Raw genomic sequence first — 27,579 nt, forward strand, 5'->3', positions numbered from 1 at the left:
GATGCTCAATAACACTGCTACCCGCATGAATCCAGTCAGGATTCAACTTAAGTTGCTGTCAGGATTTTGACATGGTTTCCATAGTTTCTTTACACTGTCCAAAGCGTGGTACTACACTGTGGGTTGCCACTCCAAAACAGAACAAGCAGAGCAGATGTTTTGTAGAAGTAGGCGATGTATTTGAGGAAGCATGAGTTGAGAAGCTAAGTGTGAAACTTTACAAGCCACAAAAGCTTCTCAACAACATTGAACAGGTATTTTCAGCTCCTGTTCTTTGTCCTGGTGTTAGCTGCTTGAGACAGTGGGAAGCAGGAGAGACAGCCCTGAGCTCCTGGAGTTGAGAGTTTAGCAGGAAGAGACAACTGGCTCCCAGGTGCTCCTGGTGGGTGGAGCCCAGGGTCGCCAGGTGCTATGCCTTGGACGTACTGGTTGCTGAGTAAGAGCACTAGAAACACTAACGGTGGGGGAAGGCTTCTTGAAGGAAATGACCTTTAAGGGTAAACCCAGAGGATGATTAAAAGCTAAGTCAAGGGCGCCTGGGTGGCTCAGTTGGTTAAGCGACTGCCTTCGGCTCAGGTCATGATCCCAGGGTCCTGGGATCGAGTCCCACATCGGGCTCCCGGCTCAGCGGGGAGCCTGCTTCTCCCTCTGACCCTCTCCTTTCTCATGCTGTTTCTCTCTCGTTCGCTCTCTAATAAATAAATAAAATCTTTAAAAAAAAAAAAAATAAAAGCTAAGTCAAAATTGATGAAGCTGTTGCAAGAGTCCTGGAGGGAGAAGTATCCTGGATTATGGTGCTAGGAATGAAATGGAGTTAGAGAAGTAGTGTATTGCAGGCTAGCATGTATTAGCACATACAGATGATCGGATGTTGGGGGGACAGAGGCTGTTAAGGGACAGGAAGGAGTCAAGGACTGCAGGCAGGTTCCTCACTGGGTGGACATTGGAGCCTTTCACTAAGATGGGGGCAGTGATGAGTTCACAGTTGTGGACAATGAGAATTTGCAGGTGCCAGAGGTATGCACAAGCAGATACCCAGGGGGCCATTGTTATGTGGGTCTGGAAGTCGGGCAGGAAGACCGAGCTGGACGTGGGGGTTTGGGGCACCAGCATAGAGATTACTAAACCTGTGGGTGCGGATGAGGGGGCCAGGAAGAGTGTGTAGAGTGAGACGAGAGACTGTCTAGGCTGGAGACCTTAGGAACACCCACTCTTTGGTGGGCAAAGGAGGAATCTAGAGATCTAAGGTAAACGCCATGTCTTGAACAGCAGTCAGCACCACCCTCACCTCCAGCTTCCTAACATACATTATCATATGGGACATATTCCTGTTTTACAGTAGGAGACTCTGAGGTTATGTGACTTAGTCAATTTCACCCAGAGGATATCCCCTGAAATCATCTGGGAAATTAGGTTTGTGTATACTTGTGTGTGTTTTTCTGGGGAGCAAGTATATGGCTTTCATCAGACCCCTAGAAAAGTTCAGAACCATTGTTAATATCAACAGTAGGGGCGTCTGGCTGACTCAGTTGGTGGGGCGTGCAACTCTTGATCTTGGGGCGTGGGTTTGAGCCCTACATTGGGCATAGAGTTTACCTAAAATAATATCAACAATAGCTGACCCTTACCTGCTGCATGCTGTGTGCCAGGCCCTAAGGACTTTACCCTTCACCAGACTATAATTGGGGCAGGAAAGGGCAAAGAGCAGTATTGCACATCCATCTCCTTTCTGATAGTCCCAACTTCTCTGTGTCCCCCTACCCCCAGGGAGGAGAAAAGATCACTAACCTGGTCCTCTTTTCTCCTGTGGTGTTTACAGGAGCCTAAACCTGTTAATACTTCCTTTGTTAGAAGGAGAGGAGAACTGCCCCTTACTTTGTCCTAATCTCACTTCAATTTCCACCCGTACTCCCAATTTTCCCAAAGGCGACTTCCTCTTTTACCAGAGGAAGAGATACTTCGATAAGTGGGCAGGAAGCCCCCTCCTGTCTGACTGGTTGTAGGCGCACCAGTGAAGAGCTGTGGCCAGCTCACCAGGACTCCTGCAGCCGTAATCCTCCTGGCTCTAGCCTGAGTGATAGGTGTGCTGCCCAGGTCAACAGGGTGCCCTGAGGCTCTGTATAGAAAGGCAGGCAGCCCCGCAGGAACCTTGGTGGGCACTGAGGTATGGGGGCCGAGGAGTGTGGCTTCCTCCTGGGACTGCCCTTCCTAACAGGATAGTATCTGCAGTTGGCATTCGGGTTTGTTAACGTGCTTTATTTCTCACTGCCAACTGTGTGTGAAAAACAGGTGCAGAATATGGCACCTATTTCTTTTACACCTCTCACTCTTGGGCTGGGCCCTGTGAAGACAGGAGGAAGACTCAACACTGGTGGGCACCATCCCTGGTTTCGCTGTCGCACGAGGGAAATTTATGACCTTGTGAATTTGTGGGGGAAGCAAAAACCTTGTATACACAGGACCCCCTAACTTCACTCTTAGTTCTCTGAACCTTTCATTATTACTTCTTTCTTTTAGCAACCCCTCCTGACTGTTCACTTCCTGGATGTGGAAATCCAGCTTCATAGTTTTACACTGGATTTGCTCTTTCAGAGCACGCCTCCATCTGTAGTTCAACGAACTGTTATCATAGCTACAGGTCTTGGTTCCTGCTGCTTATCGATCTGTTCCTCTACTTTCTGTTTTTATCAGCCTATTTCGGGCCTCGCCAACAAGAATGTCTTATTGTACCTGTCCTTTGGGAGTATTTCCTACAACAAATGCTAGATTGTTCTCACTCCCTGCCTTCCTGGCTTGCTATCAGAGTTGCTGATACTAACAGTGTATGTTCTGCTCAGTGCTGACAAAAAAACAAAACCAAACTAAAAAACAAAACCCCACAGGAGCTACTAGTTGTCCTGGAAGTTTTCGGTCTTAGCAAAACAGACAAAACAATTTTGATACGAATGCTGCCTTGGAAGATAAGGGAATCACAAAACAGTCTGAGTTGCAGGCTACCTTCTCTTGCCACGTTACTTTCCCTTTGCTGCTGCTTTTCTTCCAAGAAGCTTTTAGTCACATTCTTCCCTGGAAGGTCAGCGAGGGGGGAAACCAACACTGTTGAGCACTAATATGCATCAGGTTCTGCATTTGATGTTCAAGATCAACCTGATGCATGACAGAAATCAAGAACCGTCAGTATCTTGCCCAAATGAGTTAGCAAGAAAGTGGCCCAGAAACACGTAGGTATCATGTTGTTAACCCCTGCAACAGGGCCTCCCCTCTTACAAACTCTGTTGTTGTATTGTAAGCTTTCCATGTCACTCTCCTTCAGGTTCTGAATTCCTCCAGGGTGAGGACTATGTCTTCATGTACACATTAGACACTCCACAGACGTCAGCTTATTTCTCTCTCTTCTCTTCCCCTACCCATCACTAAACACGGGCTTGATTATGCGGCCTAACGACGTGCCTTGCATTCTCCATAATTCAAGGATATGAGTGTTATACCACTTGATTTAATTGAGGATATAATAACACACATGATATGAATAGTACAAAGCAATAAGTACTTTAAGTGCTCAGTTGGGTGGTAGAGGAAAGGATATTAATGAAGGCAGTAATAGACATGGTAGAAATAGACTTCATAAAAGATGTGGGATCTTGAGTCATGGAGGATGAGTAGGATTTGGACCACGGTGGTTATTAAGTTCCTGTCTCATGGCAGGCCTAGTTCTGTAAATGGGGAGTGAGGAATCAGGGTAAATAAGTAACGGATAGACTAGAGAAGAGCCTTGGGACTGAACTTGGTGCTTTCCAGGAGAAGTAAGAAACCAAAGCTCAGAGCTGTTACATAAAGAATATTCCATCCTGTTGAGAGGTTAAAGCAAGGGGAAAAACTGAACTCTTCTTCCCCCAGAGAATATTTTTTAGGAGAGGTGAATGAGGGATGGCTGCCAATTGCCAACCATCAGTATCTTTTAGATTCACCCTCAGCAATGCTCTAGTCTCCTCAGGAAGAAAATCAGTTTTTAAAAGTGTGAGAAGGACGCAGCTTTTCCTGGAGATCTTCCAGCTTTGAGTTAATTAATCTCACTTCTGAAGCTGTGAAATGTTAAGGTATCACACAGGTCCACAGGGGCACGGAAAGAAAACACTTAAACTCAAAAGGATAACACTCATTTAGATGTGTACATAATCAGCAGGCAGGGCTCAGTCTGTGCTCTAATGAAGAACTGCAAACTTTAGGTCGTAAGGAAAGTTAGGACCTGTGGCAACTCTTTTAATTATTTTCAGGAGAACTCAATGTTAAAAGTTAGAAGGTTGGTAAGAACAGCCAGTTCTATTCCAGATTCCTCATGGTGAAGAAAGTGGAACCCAGAGAGGTCCCACCCTTCAACCTGGATCTCATAGTAAGTAGAGCTCAAATTGAAGTCTTGGGTCCAAGAACAGCATTTCAAATACATCAAGGTTTAAAGTGCATGAAATGTCAGCATATCAGAAAATATCGCTGGGAGGATACACAGAGCATGGGTACTTGTGGTTGCTTCTAAGAGGGGAAAATGAGTAGACAGGGAACAGGGGTGGGAGGGAGATTTAATATTCACTGAATATCCTTTTGTACCTTTTGAATTTTGTGCTATGTATATGTTACCTAATCAGAAAATAAATAATTTATTTTTATGAGTTCAATGGAGTCCTAACTATTGCTTTGTTTCCCCCATTGTGTCATGTTTGTGTAACACATTTTTTGATTCAGGCTTTTGATTCTGCAGAAGCAAGGTTAAGCACTTTGGAAGAGGTGATGGCAGCTGGTTACTACTTTGTGGCTAGAACAAGAAGAGTCTCCTGAACCTCAAGCCAGTGCTATTCCAGAGTCCCAATATCCTGCCAATTTTGATTGTGGTACAATCTGGCAGGATAAAACCCAGAGAAACACAAATCAATTAGCAGTGATTTCATTCACTTCAGTGCAGGGTATGGTCATTAACAAACCGTGATGGAAAGGTCTCCATTAGCTAAAACTGTCCTTTCTGAGACAAGGGAAGATGCAAAGGCGGGAATCCAACATAACTCACTAGTGAGCTTCTTCAGTGGCAAAGCCATGTGCTAGAAGAATCAGGCTTCTCCTTGACCCAATCAGATTGTTGCCCAGCAGAAGTATGAAAATGACCGTCAAAAGGGCAGTGGAACAGTGGAAGAGCTAGCCATCTGCTGGAGTTTTCCCAAACATAGTATTACAAGAAAGGATAGTCTGTAACGTATTCCACGGGGATTTAATGCAGGAATCGAATATGAACTAGTAAGAGGAAACTGGCTCAAACTTCCCAAGCCAGTTTTTGGGTTTTCATTTGGTGTTTCAATTTTAAACTCCAGTCGATATGGAAAATTAGAAAGTGGTATGTTAGACTTAAAAAAATAATAATGATAATCCTGCTGCTTCCTGTGCAGTAGGGAAAATACTCCTTCACTGGGTACTGAGACCCTAAGGCATTTTGAAGGATGCAGAGGTGAGATTTACTTTACTTTCCCCTTAGGTATCTACGTATACCCACCTATTAATACTGTTTACAAAAGTATTATTTTAGTGGCTGTTAAACTGCTAAAGTCTAGAATTATCCTTACTTGCTATTTAGCTTACAGTACATCTTCTAAATGATGTCTTTGAAACAATCTAATAATACTATCATTCATTAAATGCTCACTATATGTGACACGCTGTGGTAAGTGCTTTATATGAATTTTTCCACTCAATTCTCACATCAACCCCATGAGGTACTTACAGAGGAGCCTCACAGAAGTTAAGTAATTTGTGCTGGTTAACACGTGGTAGAGCAAAGATTCAAATCCAGGCTGTTATTCAACCAGTATTTAATGACTGCCTATGTGGCAGGCATGAAAGGTAGAGGAGCAACAGCAGGGCTAATCCCTGCCTTCTTGAAGCTTATTATCTTTAGAAGTCTTTCTGATTCCAAAGTCCATGGTTTTGACATTAACATTATACTACTTCCCTAGGTCTGTGCAAAGGAGAGCCACGATTTCTAAGGCAATAACTCCTAAGAGAAATTTCTGTTCTCCAATCCTCCTGTCTCCATGCTTACTGAAGTCGTATTTCTGTTCTGTGCTCAGAAGGTAAATTCTGTGCCCTTAAGTATAAAGAGCAGTCTGGGAGCACAGGCTGTGGCAACAGACCTGGGTTCCGGGCCCTGCTGGTTCATTTACTAGCTGCCTGACCTTGAGCGAGTAATCCCATATGAGCCTTAATTTCCCCGTCTGCAAAAATCGGTATACTACACTACCATTGCGTGTACCTGTAGGATTAACTAAATAAGATGATGAGCCCACCACATAGTACACGTTCCGTAGCAAAGGGTCGCAGTTGTTATTCATAGGATTAGGGAACACAGGGAAACCTCGGGTACATGTGTTATGACGGTTTGTTTGTCTAGGCGCTTCTAGTAGCATTCTGTTTGTATAGTTGTGTACAGGTATTTCTCTTAAAGGTGCACGCAATCTGACTGATGCCCATGTCTGGGGCTTACGTACGCAATAAATACTAGTTGAATGAACGAGTGACTGAAGGCAAGGTCAGTGTCAGCGAATTAAGAGGTTCAGATGTGGAGGACATAAAAACAGAAAGTTGATACAATCCTTCTCTTAAGTCAATGCCCTCGGTTCCCGTAATCCCCTTCGAGTTTCACTGAACTTAGAATGTAAATGCAAATAGGCATAAACGTAAATATAAATGGATATAGGGACACTTCGGCCCTCACCGTGTAGTTGTCAGATCAGATAAAACGCTGGCTGGGAGAGCTTTTGTAAACGAACCGCCTCTACAAACGTGAGTGTGGCTCTGTATCAAAGACGGCCCACGCCCACGTTGCAGTGGCAGGCGCCGAGCCCCCGCTCCGCCCCCTCTTCCTGGTTTTTCCCGGCAATCCGCCCCTCCGGCGTCATGTGACAGGGGTGCCCAGCCGGGACGAGCTCCTGATTGGCCGGGTTGCAGAACACCTCCCGATTGGCCGGAGGCCGGCGGGCCCCCGCCTCCCTCCTCCTCCTCGCCGCGGCCCACGTGAGGGGGGCGAGTCACGCGATTTCCGGGAACCCGTCAGGAAGGACATAAACAAAACAAACCGAGGCAGCATGGAGAGGGGCCGCGGCCCCTGCAGCGGAACCGGACCCAGCCCCTGAGCCGCCCTCACACCTACAGGTGAGCTCCGCTGCTCTCCGCCTGGAGCCCGCAGGGGCCTGGGCTGGGGGACTAGCCGGGCGGGGGGCGGAGGAGGGCCGCTGGCCTACGAGGCAGCAGCGCCGGGGCTCTGAGCCGGGCCGGCGCGGGGCGGCCGGGACCAGGGCCGAGTCTGGGGGCGCGCGGGCCTCAGGTTGCCGCCTGCCGGTCACGGGGTCTCCGGCTCCCCTCCCCCACCCCCGGCCCGGGACGGTTATATAAAAGCGCGGGGCGGCTGTAGAGGGGACCCACGGGTGGGCGGCAGGCTAGGCCAGGGGTGGGCAACGCCAGGCGTTTGCCCTGCCAGGCCGCCCGGCCCTTCACTGCTGCCTCGGAGCCCGGGGCAGTGGCTGCCGGCAACCGGCCTGTCAGAGAAGCTAGCGGGTGGGAGGGGCCGGGGAAGGGAGGGGAGGCGAGGCTGGCGGGGGAGGAGAGAGAGGGGCGTGTGAGGAAGGGCCGGGGCCACGAAGGTTGGAACCGGGCAGGCTGGGGACGAGGAAGCGCTGGCTGGGGGTGGGGGGGGATCCAGGCAGGGGTGTCTCTCGGGTAGCCGCTACCCCTTCCCGTCTCCGCCCCAGAGACGGGCCAGAGGGGCCTCCCTCCGGGATTTGTTTATATGTCTTCTCAAAGCAGCTTGAAGCGGCTCGTAGGCGGAGCCCTCAGCGCGGAGTGGCAGGCCGTGCCGCCCAATGGGATAGGCGGATGGAGGCTGCTGCGCCAATGGACGTGGGGGAGGCGGTGCCGTGGGGGCCCCCCCAATTGGTTAGGCTGTACCGGGGGTGGGCCGGGTGGGGCGGCCATGTTAGATGGGAGGGGACCGGTGGTGGTGGGTCACAGAGAGGGGAGGAGACAGGGCAAAGGGCGAGGGAGCCGGGCCGGGGGCGTTTCGGGTGTCCGAAGGCGAGTCCGATCGGACCAGGAAGTAGCTCAGGGGAGCCAGACCCCGACCCACCGCTCTCCCCTCCCGAGCAAAGGAGGCAGGGAAGTACCGAGGGCAGTCTAGCCGCCCCTGGGGGTGGTTCCTGGGACTAGATGGAGCTCAATCTCTGGATTCTCCCTCTTTCTCGGCCCTACCCTTCCTGACAAACACGGCCGCCAAACCCTGTAATTGCTCTCCTCTAACCCAAGAAAACAAACCTTTTTTGCTGTTTCTGAGCGGGCTTGAGCCTTAAGACTACCTTAAGAAGGTACTTGGATAGCTAGCGGTCTGAATTTCGGCACAAGGCCTCACATAGAGGGAGGCAGTGAGGAGGAAGTTCTGCTTTTCTGGATTTTGCACAGAAAACCAGGACTAGAAAAAGCCGAGAAAGTTAAGAGCTGGGTGGGGTTTCCATTTTTTCATCAGGGTACCTTCTAAAGATCGCCCCCGCACTTTCTAGCCCTAGTCCTAGTAGTAATTTGCTCCTTCTGTTTACATAAATTTGTAGCTCATGTGAATCAAGTTCATAAGAAAAGTGAGCCTTGAGAAAATTATAGATTTGAAGGTTCTTTAGGACTTTGTCTTGTGAATATTCTGCAGGTGAGGAATAGGATCAAAATCTGACATTTCTTCTTAAAAAGCAGAAAATAAGATTTTTTATGTAAATTTGGTAATCTGTGGTAAACTGGTTGTCACTGATTGTACTTTTAAATATTTTTTTCCCATTTTCTTTTCATCCAAAATAGCTGGGAAAACACCAAAGATGAAGGGGGAAATGGTATGAGTAATTAGAAAATCAGTTATTTTACTTTGTTTTCTGATTATTTTGGCATCCTGTCAGCCTTATTAAATGCTTGATTTAGCTTTATGTTAACATCACCTTGCAAACTGTGACTGCACTGGTATTGTCAAGGGTACCAGGCTGTTTGTTGATGCACTTTGGTTAAGCATTTAGGGTATCATGCAGAGGCCATTCAGGAGTTGACTGTATTTATTTAGGAATTTGCATTATCTCCTATTTTGTTAACTGGAGAAAAATAATAATCGGTAAATAAATGATTTGTCGATTTCTGTATTGTTTTGACGTGCTTGACTCAGTTCTGTTAAGAATGATATGTATAAATATAATTCCTGATTTTTTATAGACTTCAGTTCTTAAATATAACTTTTACAGCAAATAAAAGTATTAGTTTATTATTTATTGATTTTTCTTAAGAATGGCAAAGAGAGAGGCGCCTGGCTAGCTCAGTTGGTAGAGTATACAACTCTTGATCTCTGGTCGTGAGTTCAAGCACCTCACTGGACCTAGGGCTTACTTTAAAAAATAAAATGAGAATGGCAAGTAGATCCAAGACTTAATTGGGTGTGATTCTTTTATATGACTTATATACCAGCTTTGGAATTTTTAGACTAGTAAGCATAGAAGAGGCTAAATACATCCAGAAGGAGAGATTTTGGATGTTCCACTTACCATTCCATTCTCTGTCATGACAAATGAAAACAGAGTCTTAGACTATATCGTAGTTGGTTTACTAGTTCACTCTGTGTGGATTCTTGGATGCCAGTTTAAGGACTGAAAGAATAACTTGTAGAGTTCCATGGTGGTGGTTAACAATACAAGTGACCGTGAAAGTACAGTGAGTTTGTATGTTTATTAATGTAGCACAGTTTTTAAAAAGAGTTAAACTAAATCCACCAGTTGCTTTTAAAGTACAGTTTGTAGTCAGGATTGACAATTATATGACTTGGAATTAATCAGCAGAGGTTTGTTTCCCTGTAGGTTTTGGCTTGGATGTTTGGGAGAAAAATTCTCTTTCATTGTATTCAGTAGTTCATCTTCCAGGGTAGATAAACTCTTAGGCTAGACATAATTTGTCAGGTCATTAGTCTGATGATTTTAAGATAGAGGTTGACAGGAATTTTTCTGTTCACGGTCAAATAGTAAATATTTAGCTTTGTGGGCCATGTAGTCTCTGTCTCAGCCCTGCAAATTGTAGCATGAAAACAACCATAGATAACATGTTTGGGGCTGTATTCTAATAAAATTTTTTTACAAGAACTGGCTGTGGTTGAAGGTTGTAGTTTGTTTATCAACCCCTGTCCTAAGACATCAGTCACTGGGTTTTAATTACTTAGATGTAAAGATATTGCAGAATATGTAAACATGCACTTCAGGTAGTAATTTGAGCACTTGCAGAATGTCTATTATATTTAGCCCTGAAGAATTTTTAGAATAAGAGCACAGGGCAGCATTGTATTCTATATTTTTATTTCATTTGCTAATAGATGTTTTCCTGGAAAAAAAAAAAAAGCTTTATTTTTTTACTTTTTTAAAGTAGGCTCCACATCCAGTGTGGAGCCCAACATGGGGCTAGAACACATGACCCTGACATCAGGACCTGAGCGGAGATCAAGAGTCAGATGCTTAACCCACTGAGCCACCCAGGCGCCCCTGAAAAGATGTTTTAAAGCAAATGTTGGAATATTAAGTCCTATTTATTTTAGAGATGCATTCTGATGGAAAAGTTTTGGCTTTTTAAGATATTATACCTAAGAACCTTAATATAGTCAAGGGTATGGTCCTATTGAGGTCTGAAAGTGCATCTAGTGTATCATTCCTAACAAAACTGTTTACAGCTGTTTGAAGACATGTTAGTCAAATGAGTAAATACTTAATCCTCTGAGTTCTTACATATATCGTGCAGTTAATTGGGAAGCCATACCGGTGGTGCCATTGCCGGAGATGTTTGTAGCATGACCTAAATAGGGTAGGATACTTTTTCAAACAAGATCCCAAAAGATACAGGTTGCTACCCCTCCCCTTCCTTGGAAAATGTGAAGTGGTGCTAAGTGCCCACTGAAGTGGAGATGCTAAAACCCTAAAAATATTACATAGGCAAATACTTAATTTTTTCATGGGTAGCTTTTTCTTTGTTTCTATGCAGTTATTTCTCCAGTTTGGTTGACTTGAACTGGGTTTTAAATGCAAGAATGACAGTTGAGAAAGGAGAATATATTGACCTCTTAGAACGGAAAAGCATCATGTGGCCTGTAATCTTGTTTCTAGTTCTAGTGAGCCTACTATTTGGCTGGGTGACTGTGGGTAATTCAGTTTATTAATTTGTAATGGGAGAGATTAATGATGTTTTCTATCTCATAGTGGGATATTGGGAAGGTGTCAGTTACTGTATTCTCAAGCTCTTGTACTTTGAATATGCTAATACTTCCAGCTGTTTAGAACCACCTCTCAAATCTCTATTCAGTTTTCTTTTTCATAGTTTAATGATCTCTCAGTTTATCTTTATTAGCACTTGTACCACAGTACAGTATTTACCCATTTATGTCATCTACCTGGTGAGCAACTTGAGGTCAGAGTCTGCCTCTTTATTTTTATATCCCCAGTCCCTCACTCTGTGCCTGTCACCTTTTAGTGCTTCTGAACTTCCTAAATAAATGAGTGCATTGCTAAAAACTGCTTATCTGGAAGGTAATAAGTCAGTCTACTATTAGTAGAGATGTTGGGCTTAGTTGGAAGGGAGGAATTAATCACCATCTGCTGAAACAAAAAGCCTTCATTTAAAAATTGACCCTTTTGAGAAAGTTTATGGAAAAGCTATTTTGATGATGTCTAAAAATCCCTTTCTTTCGTTAATTTTTTTCAGATACATTCCATTAGTTAGACTTGTTGAATATTCCTTCTAAGCATGCTCAGACAGACAGACAGACACACACACACACACACACACATACACAACCTGTGCTTTTTCCTTTGGATTTGTCAGTAGCACTTGGCACACTTGGATCTCTGCGTGTTTGGCAAATGTGAGTGGAACCTCTTATTTCTTAGAGGTTTGGGACAATTATTCATCTCTATAGCAGTGTTTCTCATCTTGGGGAAGTACTGTAAAGTCATTCTTGTTAGTAAGTCTGATTCACCGCAGTGGGGAGGGCTAGACATGGAGAGAGTTTGTTGCAGGGAGCTGCAGTGGTACTTGGTGACTGCACTACCATCCCACTGTATTGCTAGCCAAGCCTTGTATGCTTTTTTACCAGTTCATGACCTTTCTAACAAAATCTATATTGGAACTCTCCTCCCCAAACAACTTCTTAAATCACTCATCTTCCCACTAATTCCCAGCAACTCTGTTCATCCTGCTACTCTGTCCTTTTAACACCACACCTACTTTTACATCTTTCGTTACAAAGTCATGTTTTACTTATTTATCTTTGGGTATTGTTGACATTGACAGTTTCCCATGAAAGCATTATGAGCTTGCTGATTTTGTGTCCTCCAGTTCTTGTACACATATTTTCTTTAGTTTATAATGTTCTGCCTTTGAGAGTTTAAGGTGCTTTTATTTTTATTTTAGAGAGGAATTTCCATCTTTGACTGCTACACACTATTCCTGATGTAGTTTGCCTTCTGTTTTATATTTTTGCCATTCAACAGAAATTTAAAGCATTACAAAAATAAAACTTTAAGGAAAGGTCCTTGATGGTATGGGGAGAAACTAGGGGTAGGGTGCCTGTACTCTTGTTCAAAAGATTCACTATAGAAATCCTTTAAACAGCAAGGCTTTTAGCTTCCTACTTGTGTTTTATAAGGTGTATAAAATTTCTTACTTGTAAAGGACTTTACAGTTTTGTGAAATGCTGGTTAGTAAGGGTTTTCATCCTTACTATTGAATCCTCTACTAGAGTTGCCCATAGACTAATAGAGGAAACAAGACCTTGCAGTTTAACAGTAGGATAATTTTTAGAACAACATGTTCTGAAAATACGGAAGAGGGACTACTAACTCTGCCTGAGAAAGTTGGAGGAAAGTGGGAGAAGCTTCACAGAAAAGGTCCATTTGAACTGGGTTTTGAAGACCAGTGAAGGAAGCATTCTGCGTCCAGTCAAGGAGGTATAAAAGGTATATGCGGGGCACCTGGCTGGCTCAGTTGGTGGAGCACGTGACTCTTGATCTCGGGGTCATGAGTTTGAGCCCCACATTGGGCATAGAGCCTACTTAAAAAAGAAAATAAAAGATATATGTGATGTGTGGGGCGGGCTTGGATATGAGAAGGCTTCACCTAAGACAGGGCCACAGAGAGGGGATAGATGGAGGAGGAGGAGGAGACTACTTGGAGTGAGATTTAGGAGGAAAGGGCTTTTTTTCTTCTACTTCTACTTCTCTTGGGCCTGCTCTATGCTGTCGGGTCTCTGGTTCCTTCACTTTGTGGCTTTGACTTTGATTAGATGGTCTCTTTTCCCATAGTTTTTGGTTTTTCTTTTAGTCCTTCATCGAGGTCTGACACACCTCTTCTCTCTTGTAATCCATCAGTACCAAGATACCTTTTATTCTGACCTAATGTGTCCCTTGCCTTTATCTCACCTCCTTGCTTCCATCCCTTTCTTTATTCCCTTTGGGTTTCTTTCCCCCCTTCTTTTGACTCTTTTATTTATTTTTTTAAAGATTTTATTTATTTATTTGTCAGAGCACGTGCATAAGCAGGGCAAGCGGCAGGCAGAGGCAGAGGGAGAAGCAGGCTCCCCGCTGAGCAGGGAGCCCCATGCGGGACTCGATCCCAGGACCCCGGGATCACGACCTGAGCTGAAGGCAGACGCCTAGCCAGCTGAGCCACCCAGGCGTCCCTTGACTCTACTTTTCCTCTTCATTTTGCTTTATTTAAAAACAAAACAAAAACATTCTTTCGCACTATCTGCTTCTTTGCATTTGAACAGCAACAAATGTCTGAGTTGATTCCCTTTTGGGAAATCTTGTGAGATCAACTTGGCTTTGATACCTTTCCAAGTACTAATTATCCATCTCTATGAATTTCTTTTTATGAAGCATTTTCCTTTGTATTCAGAGATGCCATTTGTCATAGGCTACAGTGCAGAATATAACCACTTACATGTTGTGTTTTCTACTTAAAACTGTTCTATGACAAGATTCAATTCAAATCTCACCTTTTCCTGAAACTTTCCCAAACTTACCCCAGTAAAGATGGTAGTTCTCTTCTCTGTAGTTTTATAGTGTTTTCTAAACACCTCAGCTTTACTGAGGTATAATTTACGTAAAATAAAATTTACCTAACTTTTAGTTTTGACAAATCTATGCAGTCATCTGACTACCTCTACAGTCATGATATGGAACATTTCCATCACCGCAAAAAGTTCCCTCATGACCCTGCTTCACCCCTGGCCCCAATCACTGATTTACTTCCTATCACTGTAGTTTTGTCTTTCCTGGAATTTCATTTAAATGCAGTCATAGAATGTGTTGTCTTTTGAGTCTGATCGCTTTTAATGTTAATAATGCTTTTGAGATTTCATGTCATTTCGAGTATCAGTTGAGTACTTGTTATTGTATGGATATACCACAATCCATCCATTTTGGGTTTGTTTCCAGATTTTAGGCCATTGTGAGTAAAGCTACTATAAACATTCATGTATGGGTGTTTTAAATACCTCTCTTATCATTAACTATCTTTTATTTGGAGGTCCAATTGCAGAATGCTTAAGAGTGAAAGACCTGAAGTTAACTGTATTCTCAAACAGGCTTTTTGCTAGTGCTGTGGTTTTTAACAGCATCTCATCTGTCAGCTTAGGCACCTCATCTGTAAAATGGAACTGGTGGGGACTGGAGCAAGCTGGGGAGCATAGGCCAGGTTAAAGGGGTAATTCATTTCAGTTCGAGTGATTCAGGTGATGTTGCTGGGAATATGTACCCAGTGATTTTCTTTTTCCCCCAAGACAGTGGCATTTGTTAACAAGACTCAGAAATTTTATATGAAATTTCCAATTTAAATGCTGGCATTTAAAGTTTAATTTTTTAAAAACACCAGTGAGTGAGCCGAACAAAACCCATATGTAGGCATTGATTTGTGGCTGCAGTCCAGTTTGGGGCCTTTACTTTAAATCTTCAGTTAACTTTGTATTTCCTTTTAAAATGTTTATAGTCCTGGTAGCGTGAACTTGTTGGGACTTTGCTACCTAATAGCTTAGCATAATAACTTGCTGGTTGTCCAACCTCCCAAGTTAAAAAACTAAACTAATGAATTACTATAAACGAATTTTATTCTTTCCTCTGCTAGGAGGGATATAAGAATTCTGAGTGTCTGATGGGAGGGTGGGATCAAGTTCTTGTTACTCTTTGTACTTCTCCTCTGATAGCTGCTGATTCTATTCATAGTTATGTTTTCCCAGCAATTGGGGTAGTCCATCTCCTTTGTTTGGTTTATTCTGAATCCTGTTGAGACAAGTATAGTATAAACTGTGTATTTGTATTTATTAGAACCTGTATAAGGTGTTGTGGATATAAAGATAAATTTTGTGTAAGTCCATTCCCTTGGGTTACCCAGAATCTCTGGTGAAGCCAGTATAACTAACTATAAAAAAGAGATAAGCTGTATGTAATTGTTTGAACAATTAGAGCAATCATCTCTCTGAATAAGCCCTTTCCCCTTGTAATTTACTTGCCAAGTCTTTTTTTTTTAAGATTTTTTTTTTAATTTTTAAGTAATTTCTACACCCAATGTGGGGCTTGGACTCACAACCCTAAGATCAAGAGTCACCTGCTCCATGGACTGAACCAGCCAGGCGCCCCTACTTGCCAATTCTTTATTGTGTACAGAGATGACTAGTTTGAAGCTTTATGAATTACTTTGTGAATCCAAAGATTGTTTTGCTGATTAAACCAGCGTAATTGACATTGACCCTCATGAAGCCAGGGCAGGGATGTTAAATGACCTGTGTTGCCTGCAGATCTCTTATCTACCCTAGTTCCAAGCAGTTGGGTTTTTGTGATAATAAAGTGTGAAATTTAGACAATCTAGGATTCTGAGTTGAGTTCAGGTTTATACTTTCACTAGCTGCAACCCTCCAGGAACATCTTGTAACAAGAAAGGAATCTTAGGATAAAAAGTAGCCACAATTTATTGAGTTATTTGTTTTGTGTCAGGGCACATATTATTGTGAGTCACAAAATCCCTGAAAAGTAAAACGGGGAATTCTTGTATTTACAAATAAAAGAAGGCAAGTAAGAATCTGGAATAAAATTCCAAATACTCATAAAGCAGAACCTTTTATCTTTTTTTTTTTTAAGATTTATTTATTTATTTGAGAGAGCGAGAATGAGAGAGAGTACATGAGAGGGGGAAGGGTCAGAGGGAGAAGCAGGCTCCTCGCTGAGCAGGGAGCCCGATGCGGGACTCAGTCCCAGGACTCCAGGATCATAACCTGAGCCGAAGGCAGTCGCCACACCAACTGAGCCACCCAGGCTCCCCCAGAACCTTTTATCTTGAATCTAGAGATTGCTTCTCACAGAGCAAGCCTTTAGGAGTATTAGAGCCAAAGAGGCAGCCAACCTTTCTCAGTGTTGAAATAAATGATTGCAAAACTGTATTCAAAACCTCTTTGTAGCCTTATGCCCCAAACCCCTGTACCAGCTGTTCCAGTGGTATAGCCCATTTCACACAATAGGAAGGAATTTGAGGAGGATTTCAAAATTGTATCTATTCTTGCTACTTTTGGAAGAGTGTCAAATCTGGGAAAGGAGGGAGGAGACAAAGTTTGAGGAAGAACCTACATCTCTGATAATAGGAGTGCTGCAGTTGTTAGGATACACAGTGTCTGGGGACAGCTATTCCCCTGGAATCTTGCAGTATGGCTCAAATGTGTTTGCCTGCACCACTGTCTGTTTCTATGCTGCTGCCTTTAAGCCTGCTGTTCCCTTTTTACATTTTTCAGAAACTAAATGATTCTTTAAATTTCAGTGTTTAATCTGCATAAAATATTTTGTTTTAATTAAAATGGGGGTGGGGAGAGAAAGAACAGTGTAACCTGTATCAGTCCAGTGCCTGGATTCAGTTGGCTTCAATAAATTTTAATCCTACTCCTTCTTCTGCCCTCTCCTCACTAGACAAGAATTCTCTCTGGTCTTCAGAATTTACTGAAATTCAAATAATACTTTTCCTGGAAGTGTAAAAGAAAACGCAGGAGTACAATTTTAAATATTTTTATTATATGATACTGTAGTGGTTCAAGACTCAAATTAACAAGCTAACTACTAAATAATTTCAGAGCACATAAAAGATGCTCGATAAATATACAGTTGACCTTTGAACAACATGGGGGGTTAGGGGGCACCGACCCTCTCTCCCCACATACAGTTGAAACTTGTGTATAACTTTTGACTCTCCCCAAACTTAACTGCTAATGGCCTCCTGTTCACCAGAAGTGTTATTGAGAACATAAACAGTTGATTAACACATATTTTGTATGTTATGTATATTATATATTGTATTCTTACAATAAAGTAAGCTGGAGAAAATATTAAGAAAATCATAAGGAAGAGAACATAAATGTACAGTACTAATACTGTACTTATGAAAAAAATGCACATACAAGTGGACCCACACTGTTCAAACCTGTTATCCAAGGGTATTCTAAATGACTGACTTCTTTGCAGTGTCCTCTTTGTATATGAAGAAAGTTGCAGCTCTCACTCCTTATCCAGAGGGACCTGTGGTCTTAGGGATTTCCCATTCATTGTCAGTCAACTCTTGTGTGGATGCCTGTGCTGGGCAAGGCATTGCTTTTGACACTGTAGCGAAACAGAGATGAGATATAATGGTTGTTCCCAAAAGACTTTACAATCTGGTAGTGGAGACAAGGAATTAGGGAGGAGGAAAAGAAAAACCAGTATGAGCAAAGGCATGAAAGGCCAGAGCCTCACTGTTGGAAATTCTGAGTGCAGTGAAGTGTGATTATAAGTACCTCAAGGATTTGGTGAAATTGTAAGATCAAGCTAATATTAGTGTTATAGAACAGTAGTGGAAGATGAGATTGGAAAGATAGTTTCATTGTGTCTGAATATTTTGAGCATTATCCAAGAAATCTTTGGGAGTTGCTGAAAACTTATGGTCATAGTGCTAATACCAAGTGGTGGTTTAGGGAGAAAATATAATAGAACGTAAGAACTTGGGGGGGGGCGGCTGGCGACAGGAAGATATGTAAGGCAGCTATTGGAATGGTAAATCTAAAATGATGAGGCCCAACTAAAGGATTGAGAAAGTGGGAAGGGCAAAGACGAACAGATGCATGTGTGCTAGGTACAAGATAAGTTGTCAGTATATCTTTGTTAAAGAGAACTGGCATGATTAAAAAAGAATCAGGGAGGAGAAAGAAAAGAGTCAGTATTGAGATCAGTGTTCCATGCCTGGATGTCTGAGAATGACGGTACTACTGACAGAATGGAAATGTTTGAAGAGGGAGGTGGCATGTTGTGTCTGAGGTCATGGGATGTGAGTGAACATGGAAATACCTGGTTCTCAGATGGTGAGGCTCATGCATTCATGCGTTTAGACTGAAGATACAGATTTGGGAGTCCTCTGGAGAAGAGGCACTGCAAGCAGGGATGGTCTCTATAATGATAGGTTTGCACAGAGGCATTTACTGAATGACCACAGATACATCTCTTATCTTTATTGAACTTTTTTATTAATGTCAAAATGGTTGGACAGAGGGTAGGGGATGGCAGTTATGCTAATATGTACCCTAACTACTTCACCAAGTTGTTTTATCAAATGACAGGGCATAGCAATGTGCTTGTAATCTATAAACAGTGATACAAATATAAACTGAATATTTTGTTGCTAGTGGTAACCAAATGTGACTGGGGTTAGAAATACATTCTTTGGTTCTGTCCAAAACTGTCCCATGCTCTTACTCTTGTGCTCTGAACAACTTAATTGACATGTATCAATGCTGCAGAAAGCCCTTAATATCTTGTAATTGATAGTTTTCAGAAATAAGAAGTAGCTCTTCCTGTTCAGCTCACATTGATCCAGACTCCTATTTTAATGGTCTTTCTTTTTCATTCCCAAAGGGTTTTTTTTTTTTAAAGATTTTATTTATTTATTTGACAGAGAGAGAGAGAGTACAAGTAGGCAGAGAGGCAGGCAGAGGGAGAGGGAGAAGCAGGCTGTCCGCTGAGCAGGGGGCCCAATGCGGGACTTGATCCCAGGACGCTGGGATCATGACCTAAGCCGAAGGCAGCTGCTTAACCGACTGAGCCACCTAGGCGCCCCCGTTCCCAAAGGGTTTTAACTAAGTCTCTTATATGTTTCTCTGTAGGCGAAAGATTAAAGTTCGGCAGAAATCTTTGGAAAGGAATGGAATAAAATTCTCAGAGGTCTTGTGTCTTCCTCCAAGATTGCATTCTAAGGAGAGAGATTTTTGAGATTCAGTATCTTTTCTTAGCTCCTCAGGATTCTTAGTAAAATGAAATTATTTTGTTTAATTAGATGTGGCAAACCTAACTCAACCCCCATATTTTTAAAACTCTCTGAGTGTGAGGATAAAAAGGGACTATTGTATTGACCCAGGGATAAAGAGTCCACAAAGTGGTATGGTAAAAGGATCGTATCTGCTTATAGGGTCATGATGAGTACTGTTTGGCTAGGAAAATGATCTTTTCCCACCCAATCTGAGGGAAAAGATATGTCTTCTTTCTCTTCAGCCTCCTCTTTTCTTCAAGACCAGCAGCCACAGGGTTTGGAAAATAAATAATGGGGGTCTTTTGCTAATAATTCCAGACATAAACTATAATCATCTAGTTTGAAGTGTACTTACTTGTCTTCTATATTTTGGAGTCCAGAGAACTGCTGTTGAAGGGTAGAGAATAGCGATTCACCTGAAGTTGTGTTCACAGGATTTATATTACATACTTAAGGGAGAACGTGGCCTCCACCATTCACCCAGTGTGTTCCTTGTGTGAGCAGCATATGCTTCCTCAGTGGTTTGGGAATTTGCGGATCTCTGATTTCTGCTGTGCCATGAAACAGGTAGTGGCTTGATTCAGTAAACATCTGAAGAACTATTTTGTACAGTAGAACTATTTTGCTTACTATTTTGCTGCACAGTTTTCAGAAGGAAAGGAATTGTTGAGTGGGACATATGAAGTATGGCAGGATGGATGGAATGTGGCTGACGGGTCCTGGTCTGCTAAGGAGCTTGGGCAAACTCATAAACTGTCTTTCTTGCCAAACGGGAACCTCATGGGCTATATATACATGATGTATAAACCTAAATTATCAAGTCAGTGGTCCTTCATCCCTTCCCTCCCCTCTCTTCCCTTTTTTTCATCTTTACTTGGGGATTAAGCCTCAGGGGAAATAACTTATTTAAGTTAGAGGGTCAGGACAGTTACCACATCTTAGAACTGTGGATCTGGTACAGTTTAAAGACAATAGAGAGAGAACCCAGGAACTCTGCACACATGAAAGAAAGGATGAGCATGAACCAGCAAAGATTAGGAAAGAACAAAATAAACCATAGTATATGAATTATATAACGGTATAAATGTGTTGGAGTTTCTTACCTCAAAAATTTTTTAAAATACTTTTCATTGTAAAACAAATTTTTCCATTTAAACCATTTTTAAATGTACAGTTCAGTGGCATTAAGTACATTGACAATCTTGTGTAACTATTTCTAGAACATTTTCCTCATCCTAGACAGAAACTCTGCCCACTAAAGAATAACTCTCCCGGCGTCTGGTAACCTCTATTCTACTTTCTGTTCCATGAGTTTGCCTATTCTTGTACCTCATATAAGTGGGATTATGTAATATTTGTCCTTTTGTATCTGGTTTATTTCACTCAGTGTAATGTTTTTAAGGTTCATCCATGATCAGAATTTCATTCCTTTTTATGGCTGAATAATGTTCCATTGTATGAATTACTATATTTTGTTTATCCATTCATCTGTTGATGGCCACTAGGGTTGTTTCCGCCTTTTGACTCTTGTGAATAACGTAGCTGTGAATATGGGTGTGTATGTATCTGTTTGAGTCCCTGCTTTCAGTTCTTTTGGGTATATATCCAGATGTGGAATTGCTGGATCATATGGTAATTCCATGTTTGACTTTGTGTGGAACTGCTAAAGATTCCCAGTTGCACCACTTTGCATTCCTACTAGCATTGCACAAGGGTTCCAGTTTTTCCATATCCTCCTCAATATCCTCAACTTGTTATTTTTCATTTTTTGGATAATAACCATCCTAATGGGTGTGTCAAAAAACTTTTTAACATCTACTCTGATGAATGTTGGATGACTCAAAAGTGCTACTTACTATTGTGAGGAGCCAGTTCCCTTGAGTCAACTAAAAGGGAACAGTGCCCTAAGCCAGTGGCATGTAAAAGGGGAGGTGTAGGGATTTGGGCCATCATATATATAGTATCTGCTTTTTCATAAGACATTTTCATTTATATTGGTTTATATTTTTCAACCTTTGAAAAATATATGGACTCTCAGGAATCAGCTGAAACCCTCAGATTCAGAAGAGGCAAAATTTAGGGGCTCTTGGATGTGTGTAGGCTGCCTGGCACTCCAGTCAGCTCTTGGGTTTGGCTTTCAAAGTTTGGATTAGTGGTTTAAGCAGTCCCAGGGATGAGCTTTTGGTAAAAGTCCTTTGGCCTTACCTATTGGTGATTTACCTTACTTCACCTTTTGCCTTGCCTAATGTACATAGTAAGCCTCAACATATTTTCAAGTAGAGAACCAAAAAAACCAGGGTAGGACCTGGTTAAAAAAAAAAAAAAAAAGCTATGAAAGATATTGAACCGTGGCCATCTTCAAGTGATACCATTACTGCTCATAAATCAGTCATTTGCTCCATATCATTTGTAGGAGAGGAAAGCTTTTCCTCTCTTCCCTTCTAGGTTCTAGGTTCTTTGGCTGGTCTGATATAAATAAATTGACACAAGACAGATGAACAGAAGAAAAACAAATTTTAATTTTATATGTATGGGAGCTCATCAAAATACGAGATTCAAAGAAGTGACCAAAGCAGGCAACTTTTATACCTTTTAGACAAAGAAACAATAAATCTGTTAAGAGTTCACAAAGATGTTTGGGCTTAGGGTAGCAAATTAATGAAGAAATAAGGTTTATTTATATAGCCTTATTGGCCCTGAATTGCCTATCTCTGGCAGTAAGGATGCTTTCTATCTTCCAGGTGCAGGGAGGGTACCTCTCACATGGGGAAATTTATTTCTTACTTTCAGGGGGACAGAGGAAGAGTGTCTTTCTTGCACTAGCTCTTTCTTGAGTAACTTCAATTAAAAATAATATGTGAGGGCGGCATATTGGGGCAGCCTGCCCTGAACCCCCATCACATTGCTTCAGAGAGCTAGTTTTCTGTTAATAGAGTATTTTCCTGTGCCTAGGAGCTGTTGTTGAATAGTTTTGAATGAGCCCAGGTACAGAAAATCTGTTGGCAAATATTTCTGATGGACAACAGTCTTCTTTCCCTTGAAAAACCCATAAAACTGTATTGAGAACTGATGAGCCAGAGCTGCAAAAAAAAGGAATTCATGGGGTGCCTGGGTGGCTCAGTTGTCCTGGGATAGGGTCCTGTGTCAGGCTCTCTGCTCAGCAGGGAGTCTGCTTCTCCCTCTCCCTCTCCTTCTGTGTGCTTTCTCTCTCAAGTAAATAAGAATCTTTGGGGGAAAAAAAAGGAATTCCTAACTAGGAAGTTGATTTAGCCTTTCCTTTAGGGTGTTGTGGGTTTTTTGTCGTCGTTTTTAATAACACTAGTCTTGGTCTGCTTGAGGGCAGGGTAGAGGACTTTAGGATCAAGTAAGTTTGGGAAATGGTATCTGCTCTAGTCACCTATTGGTGATTTACAATGCACATTAGTACCTAGCACCTTAAAGTTTGCAAGAAGCCCTACATAGAGTCAATGTATCAGTTTTATTTAATGTGGTGTTTTTCAAACCTCATAACCCTTTTATTGAATAACCATTTAACATTCCTTGGAACAAATATTTCTTAGGTTACACATTGGGAAATTAGACCATTGCTTTTAATGTACATAACTTTAATATCAAAGCTATGAGTAAAATATGGGTATTCTTAAGCCCAAAGAAGTGTGAAGGCATCCTGAAGAGCAAGTTGTTACACCTTCCTTTTGTTATTTGGCCATCTAAACATCAATATACCCTTTGTATATGGCTCCCTGGTATAGGAGATGATTTGGGAGCAGTGTATCATTATGGAAGATTCTGTGTAATGGTAATTACTGTAGAACCTTTATTATTTTTTCTTTTCTTTCCACTTTTGGGTGGTGAATTTTGTTGTTCATGGTCGTTTCACAATAAATGTTTGGAATGGTACCAAGAATTTTGGAAGATGGGTGCAAAACCATGGGGATAAAGATAATTGGTTGTGACCTTGGGTCATTAGTTTCAGAGAATGAAAAGACCTTCTACTGCTTGGGGTAAAATTGGCCCTTCACCCTTCCTATTTGCTGCTACTGAAAGACTGGGAAAAGCAACTAAGGACCTTTAACTATCCCAGGAGGATGTGCTCAACTCTTAATGGGTACCCTCTCTTTGGGAAATGGTGTCTTTAAAACATTCAGCCTTGCTGCCAGTAGCTGTCACAAATGTTAAGTTTCTGAGATGGACTAGCTGTGGAACAAAGGAAAGCATTGGCAAAATATACCTGTTGATAATAATCACCTTTCAGATTTATTTTATTAGTATATCCTAATTTAATATCTCATTAAATTCTCATAACATCCCTGTTATAGTTAAAGGAGAATAATTGTCATTCCTCAGTGGGGTGCTAAGGCATAAATTTAAATAACTTGCTCAGATTCATAAGACTGCTTAGTTTTATTTTTTATTTTTTATTTTTTTTTTTTAAAGATTTTATTTATTCATTTGACAGAGAGACAGAGAGAGAGGGAACACAAGCGGGGAAGCGGGAGAGGGAGAAGCAGGCTTCCCACAGAGCAGGGAGCCCGATGCGGGGCTCGATCCCAGGACCCTGGGATCATGACCTGAGCCGAAGGCAGACGCTTAACCGACTGAGCCACTCAGGCGCCCCAAGACTGCTTAGTTTTAATTATGGGATCAAAACTGGATTCCAGATCTCCTGTCAAGTTCTCCAAACAAGTGCTCTTTTTGCTAACTGCATTGACAACCTAGTTTTGATGTCAAGTGTTTAAATAAAATTAAAAAAAAAAGTTTCTCCTGCTATGCAAAAGTAGAGTGCTCCTATGAAACCTTTCGTAAGCTGAAATGGCGTAAAGTGGAGAAGCACTTACCATTAATTATGTGGAAAATTTTTGAGCATTCCCAGGCCTAGAAAATAACCTCTCATAGGATTTTCTGATACCTTAGGATACATCTTGCTAATGCATGCACAAAATAAATCGAGATAAAGCACAGATGTTCACAGACACAGTTCAGAACTGTGGCAACTTGGTACTGAGATGCTGAGTGGTTCCTGGGGAAGGAGCTGGGCGGGGTACCTGCTGCTGTGCTTGGGTTGTGTTCTGCCTCTGTAAGGGCCCAGTGGACAACAAACGCTTAACACTATTTTCACAAAAACACAAATCCTCTTTGGATTTCCTTCAGTTAGCAAAAACAGGTACCAGTGTAGGTCTTTGTAAAACCGAAGTGGTGTAACATGAACTTCAAAAAGTGAGGTTACCTCTATTTGCATTTGTATTTTATGGTTTTATGGCTTAGAAGATTCGGTGGCTAGGAAACTAGTATTATTAGTAGTATTGTTTTCTTTCTAGAAATGAGAAAGAGGCTTAGAAAGATTGACCTACCCAGTGTTATATAGTTTGCAAATGAGAGCTGCAACTAGAACTTAGCCCTTTTTTGTCCACGGTTTTCCCTGATAAACCAAGCTGTTGGTAGATGGTGTCTTTAGTTGATGGCAATAAGTATTTGTTTAATAGAACTTAATCTTTTCTCGAGTCTTCAGCCCTGTTGCTTAGTAAGGGTAAACTTAAGATTTTAGAGAATATCACACTTTTCTCCCAGATCCAGGTTGTAGACCAGGATTATACTGACCCACTTCATTGAATGCATCACTTGAATCATACACCTTTTTGGAGTTGGAAGTAACAGGTCTGGAAAAGGCAGCTGATCAGGGTGCCCAGATGGCTCAGTCAGTTAAGCAACCAACTCTGGATTTCGGCTCAGGTCATGATCTCAGGGTTGTGAGATCAAGCCCCGCATCGCTAAGATTCTCTCTCTCCTTCTCCCTCTGCCCCTCCCCACCCCAAGAAGGAAGGAAGGAAGGGAAAGAGAAAGAAAAGAAAGAAAGAAAAAAAAGAAAGGGCAACTGACCTTGTTTCTCACAGGAATCAAGGGAAGAATTAGGACTGAGATTATATATCAGCAGTAGGATCAAGGCATGAGGCCACATAAGGAGGAACTGGACCAGAACTGGCCTTTTGTCAGGAGCCTAGACTGTAGCATGGGATTGAAATGCATAGTTAATTCTGTTCGTACGCCCAGGCTGGGCACTTAATGGTGTTTCCTAGGCTAGAAACAGCAAGGTAGGAATGATAGCCCGCCAGAGGGGAGAGCCCAGCAAAGATCCAGGAAATACAAATGGTTGTCAATTTTTACTAAATTAAGTGGAACAGCTATTGAATCTCTGGTTGACAGTCTCTTACTTGTTCTGCAGAGGCCTTTGAAATTGATGTAATGTACCACTCTAACCCTCTACTCCAGATGTGTTAAGTATGGAGCAGCTCAGCTTAAATTGGTTCAATCTAAGAAAGGATATTGCAACTAGACTGAATGACAGCAAGGTGTTGAGTGCAGGACAGTGGTTCTCAAATTTTAGGGAGAGTCAGAATCGCCTAGAGCGCTTGTTAAAACACATAACTGGGAGAAACACTCCCAGAGTTTCTGCTTTAGTTGGTCTGGGCTGGAGCCCCAAATTTTGCAGTTGTAACACAATCCAAGTTGATGCTGATGCTTCTGGTCTTGGGATCACACTTTGAGGACCACTGATGTAGGAAAAGATGATGAAGTGGGTATAGCTGTTTAGACCCCCTTAATTGAGGCCTTCACAGAGGAGGGAAAAGGGAATTAACATTTAAATTTAAGGGTCTACCACAGTTAAGACTCTCTGCCAGGTGATTTGCAATCATTATTTAACCCTTGCAACCCCTCTGCAGGGTATTTTCCTATTTCCCCCCAGCATAAACATGTTAAAAACTTACTGGAATAATTTTTTTTTTAACAGCTTTTTTTTTTTTTTAAGATCTTATTTATTTGTCGGAGAGAGAGAGCACAAGCTGGGGCAGCAGCAGGCAGAGGGAGAAGCAGGCTCCCCACTGAGCAAGGAGCCCTATGGGGACTCGATCCCAGGACTCTGGGATCATGACCTGAGCCAAAGGCAGACGCTTAACTGACTGAGCCACCCAGGCAACCTCCATTGTTGACTTTTATGTATTCATTACTCTTCTTGCAGATTTATAAGAGATATAAAATGTAGATTAATTTTACAGTAATGATTATACAATAGATGGAATTAAATGTTGTGACATATTTTCTCATACAGAACATAAAGTGAATGGGAGCTTTACTTTAAACATTAGATACAGTAGATCTTTCAGATGTGTTTCAGGAAAAGATAGGCCTCAGTTAATTTTGTCAGGGCGTTGTTGTTGTCTTTTTTTTAATGTTGCCAATTAGTTATTGACCTATCCTTTTTTAGAAACAAAGAGAGGAATGGTGAATTTCAGGATAGTCAGTACTAAGAAATGACCAAATTCTTGAGATTGCAACTATAAGACTCCTTTAAAGTGTTCTTTGTTAATGTCATTTTTGAAAGGTCAACTTGTTTTTAATGGTGCTCAGTGAAGTTACTTTGTGTTGTTGTTTGACAGATTCACACAGAACTATTAAAAAATAAATAAAAAGCAGTGATCCAAGCATTTGAATTGAAGACATTCTGGGAAAACCTGCCATTTATTGTGAAAATCGTCTTTGATCGTGAAATTAAAAGTAAAGCTGGAAAAGAATTTACAAACGAGGAAAAAAAAAAGTTTGGGATCGGACTCACAGGATCTGGGCTTGGAAATGCCTCAGGTAAATCATACAGAGTAGGTGCAAAGTTTTATATTTTCCCACTGCAGAAAGCCAGTATTCTTGGTTCTGTAAGTTCTCTGAATCTTAACACAACTTGACAAACTCCCATTTTAAGACATTTTCTATTTCCTCCTTTGCTACAGCTTTGAAATTTAATGAGCTTGACACGGGAAACATGGTGAATGAAAAGTTGGTTAGAAGGGGGACAGATCTGCTGGCTGTAGGTGGGCTCACCCAACTCCCCTGAAAATTAATCTGCCACAGAAAGCCCACGTCCATCTCCTTGTCTACTTCTTGTTTCCCAGTTATTCCTTTCCATTTATGCCTTTTGAATTTAAAAGTAGTTAAGAGGAAATGGTGAGAGATTTCAACATTTCTCTCTTTCATACATACACATATACTCATAAAAAATTATTGAGAATGATCAGATCTATTTATATTATGGTAACTACTTTGAATTGATCAGTCCTGGTTTGAGGCAATCTCTGAAATAATAAAAGAAGCTCTGTGTGTCCCCACTGCACATCCAGACTTCTTCCTGTCCTCCTCCAG

The 27,579-nt window shown here is 41.9% G+C and overlaps 1 protein-coding gene across 5 annotated transcripts in view; it reads left to right on the forward strand.

Annotated features, from left to right (window-relative positions):
• The first annotated feature begins 7,033 nt into the window (after positions 1-7,033).
• Positions 7,034-27,579, forward strand: part of CREBRF (CREB3 regulatory factor) — a 60,996-nt gene continuing 40,450 nt past the window's right edge. For 3 of the 5 annotated variants that reach the window (XM_078066879.1, XM_036120335.2, XM_078066883.1), the window contains exons 1-2: positions 7,034-7,188; positions 26,826-27,027. In XM_078066879.1, coding sequence (XP_077923005.1) covers positions 27,019-27,027 — 9 coding nt within the window. In that variant the 5' untranslated portion in view covers positions 7,034-7,188; positions 26,826-27,018. Of the gene's footprint in view, positions 7,189-8,134; positions 8,394-23,169; positions 23,192-26,825; positions 27,028-27,579 lie in introns of those variants that run through there. The other 2 variants (XM_078066880.1, XM_078066881.1) reach the window with 2 other exon arrangements.

Source organism: Halichoerus grypus, chromosome 2, assembly GCF_964656455.1.
Source record: "Halichoerus grypus chromosome 2, mHalGry1.hap1.1, whole genome shotgun sequence".
Taxonomy (NCBI): domain Eukaryota; kingdom Metazoa; phylum Chordata; class Mammalia; order Carnivora; family Phocidae; genus Halichoerus; species Halichoerus grypus.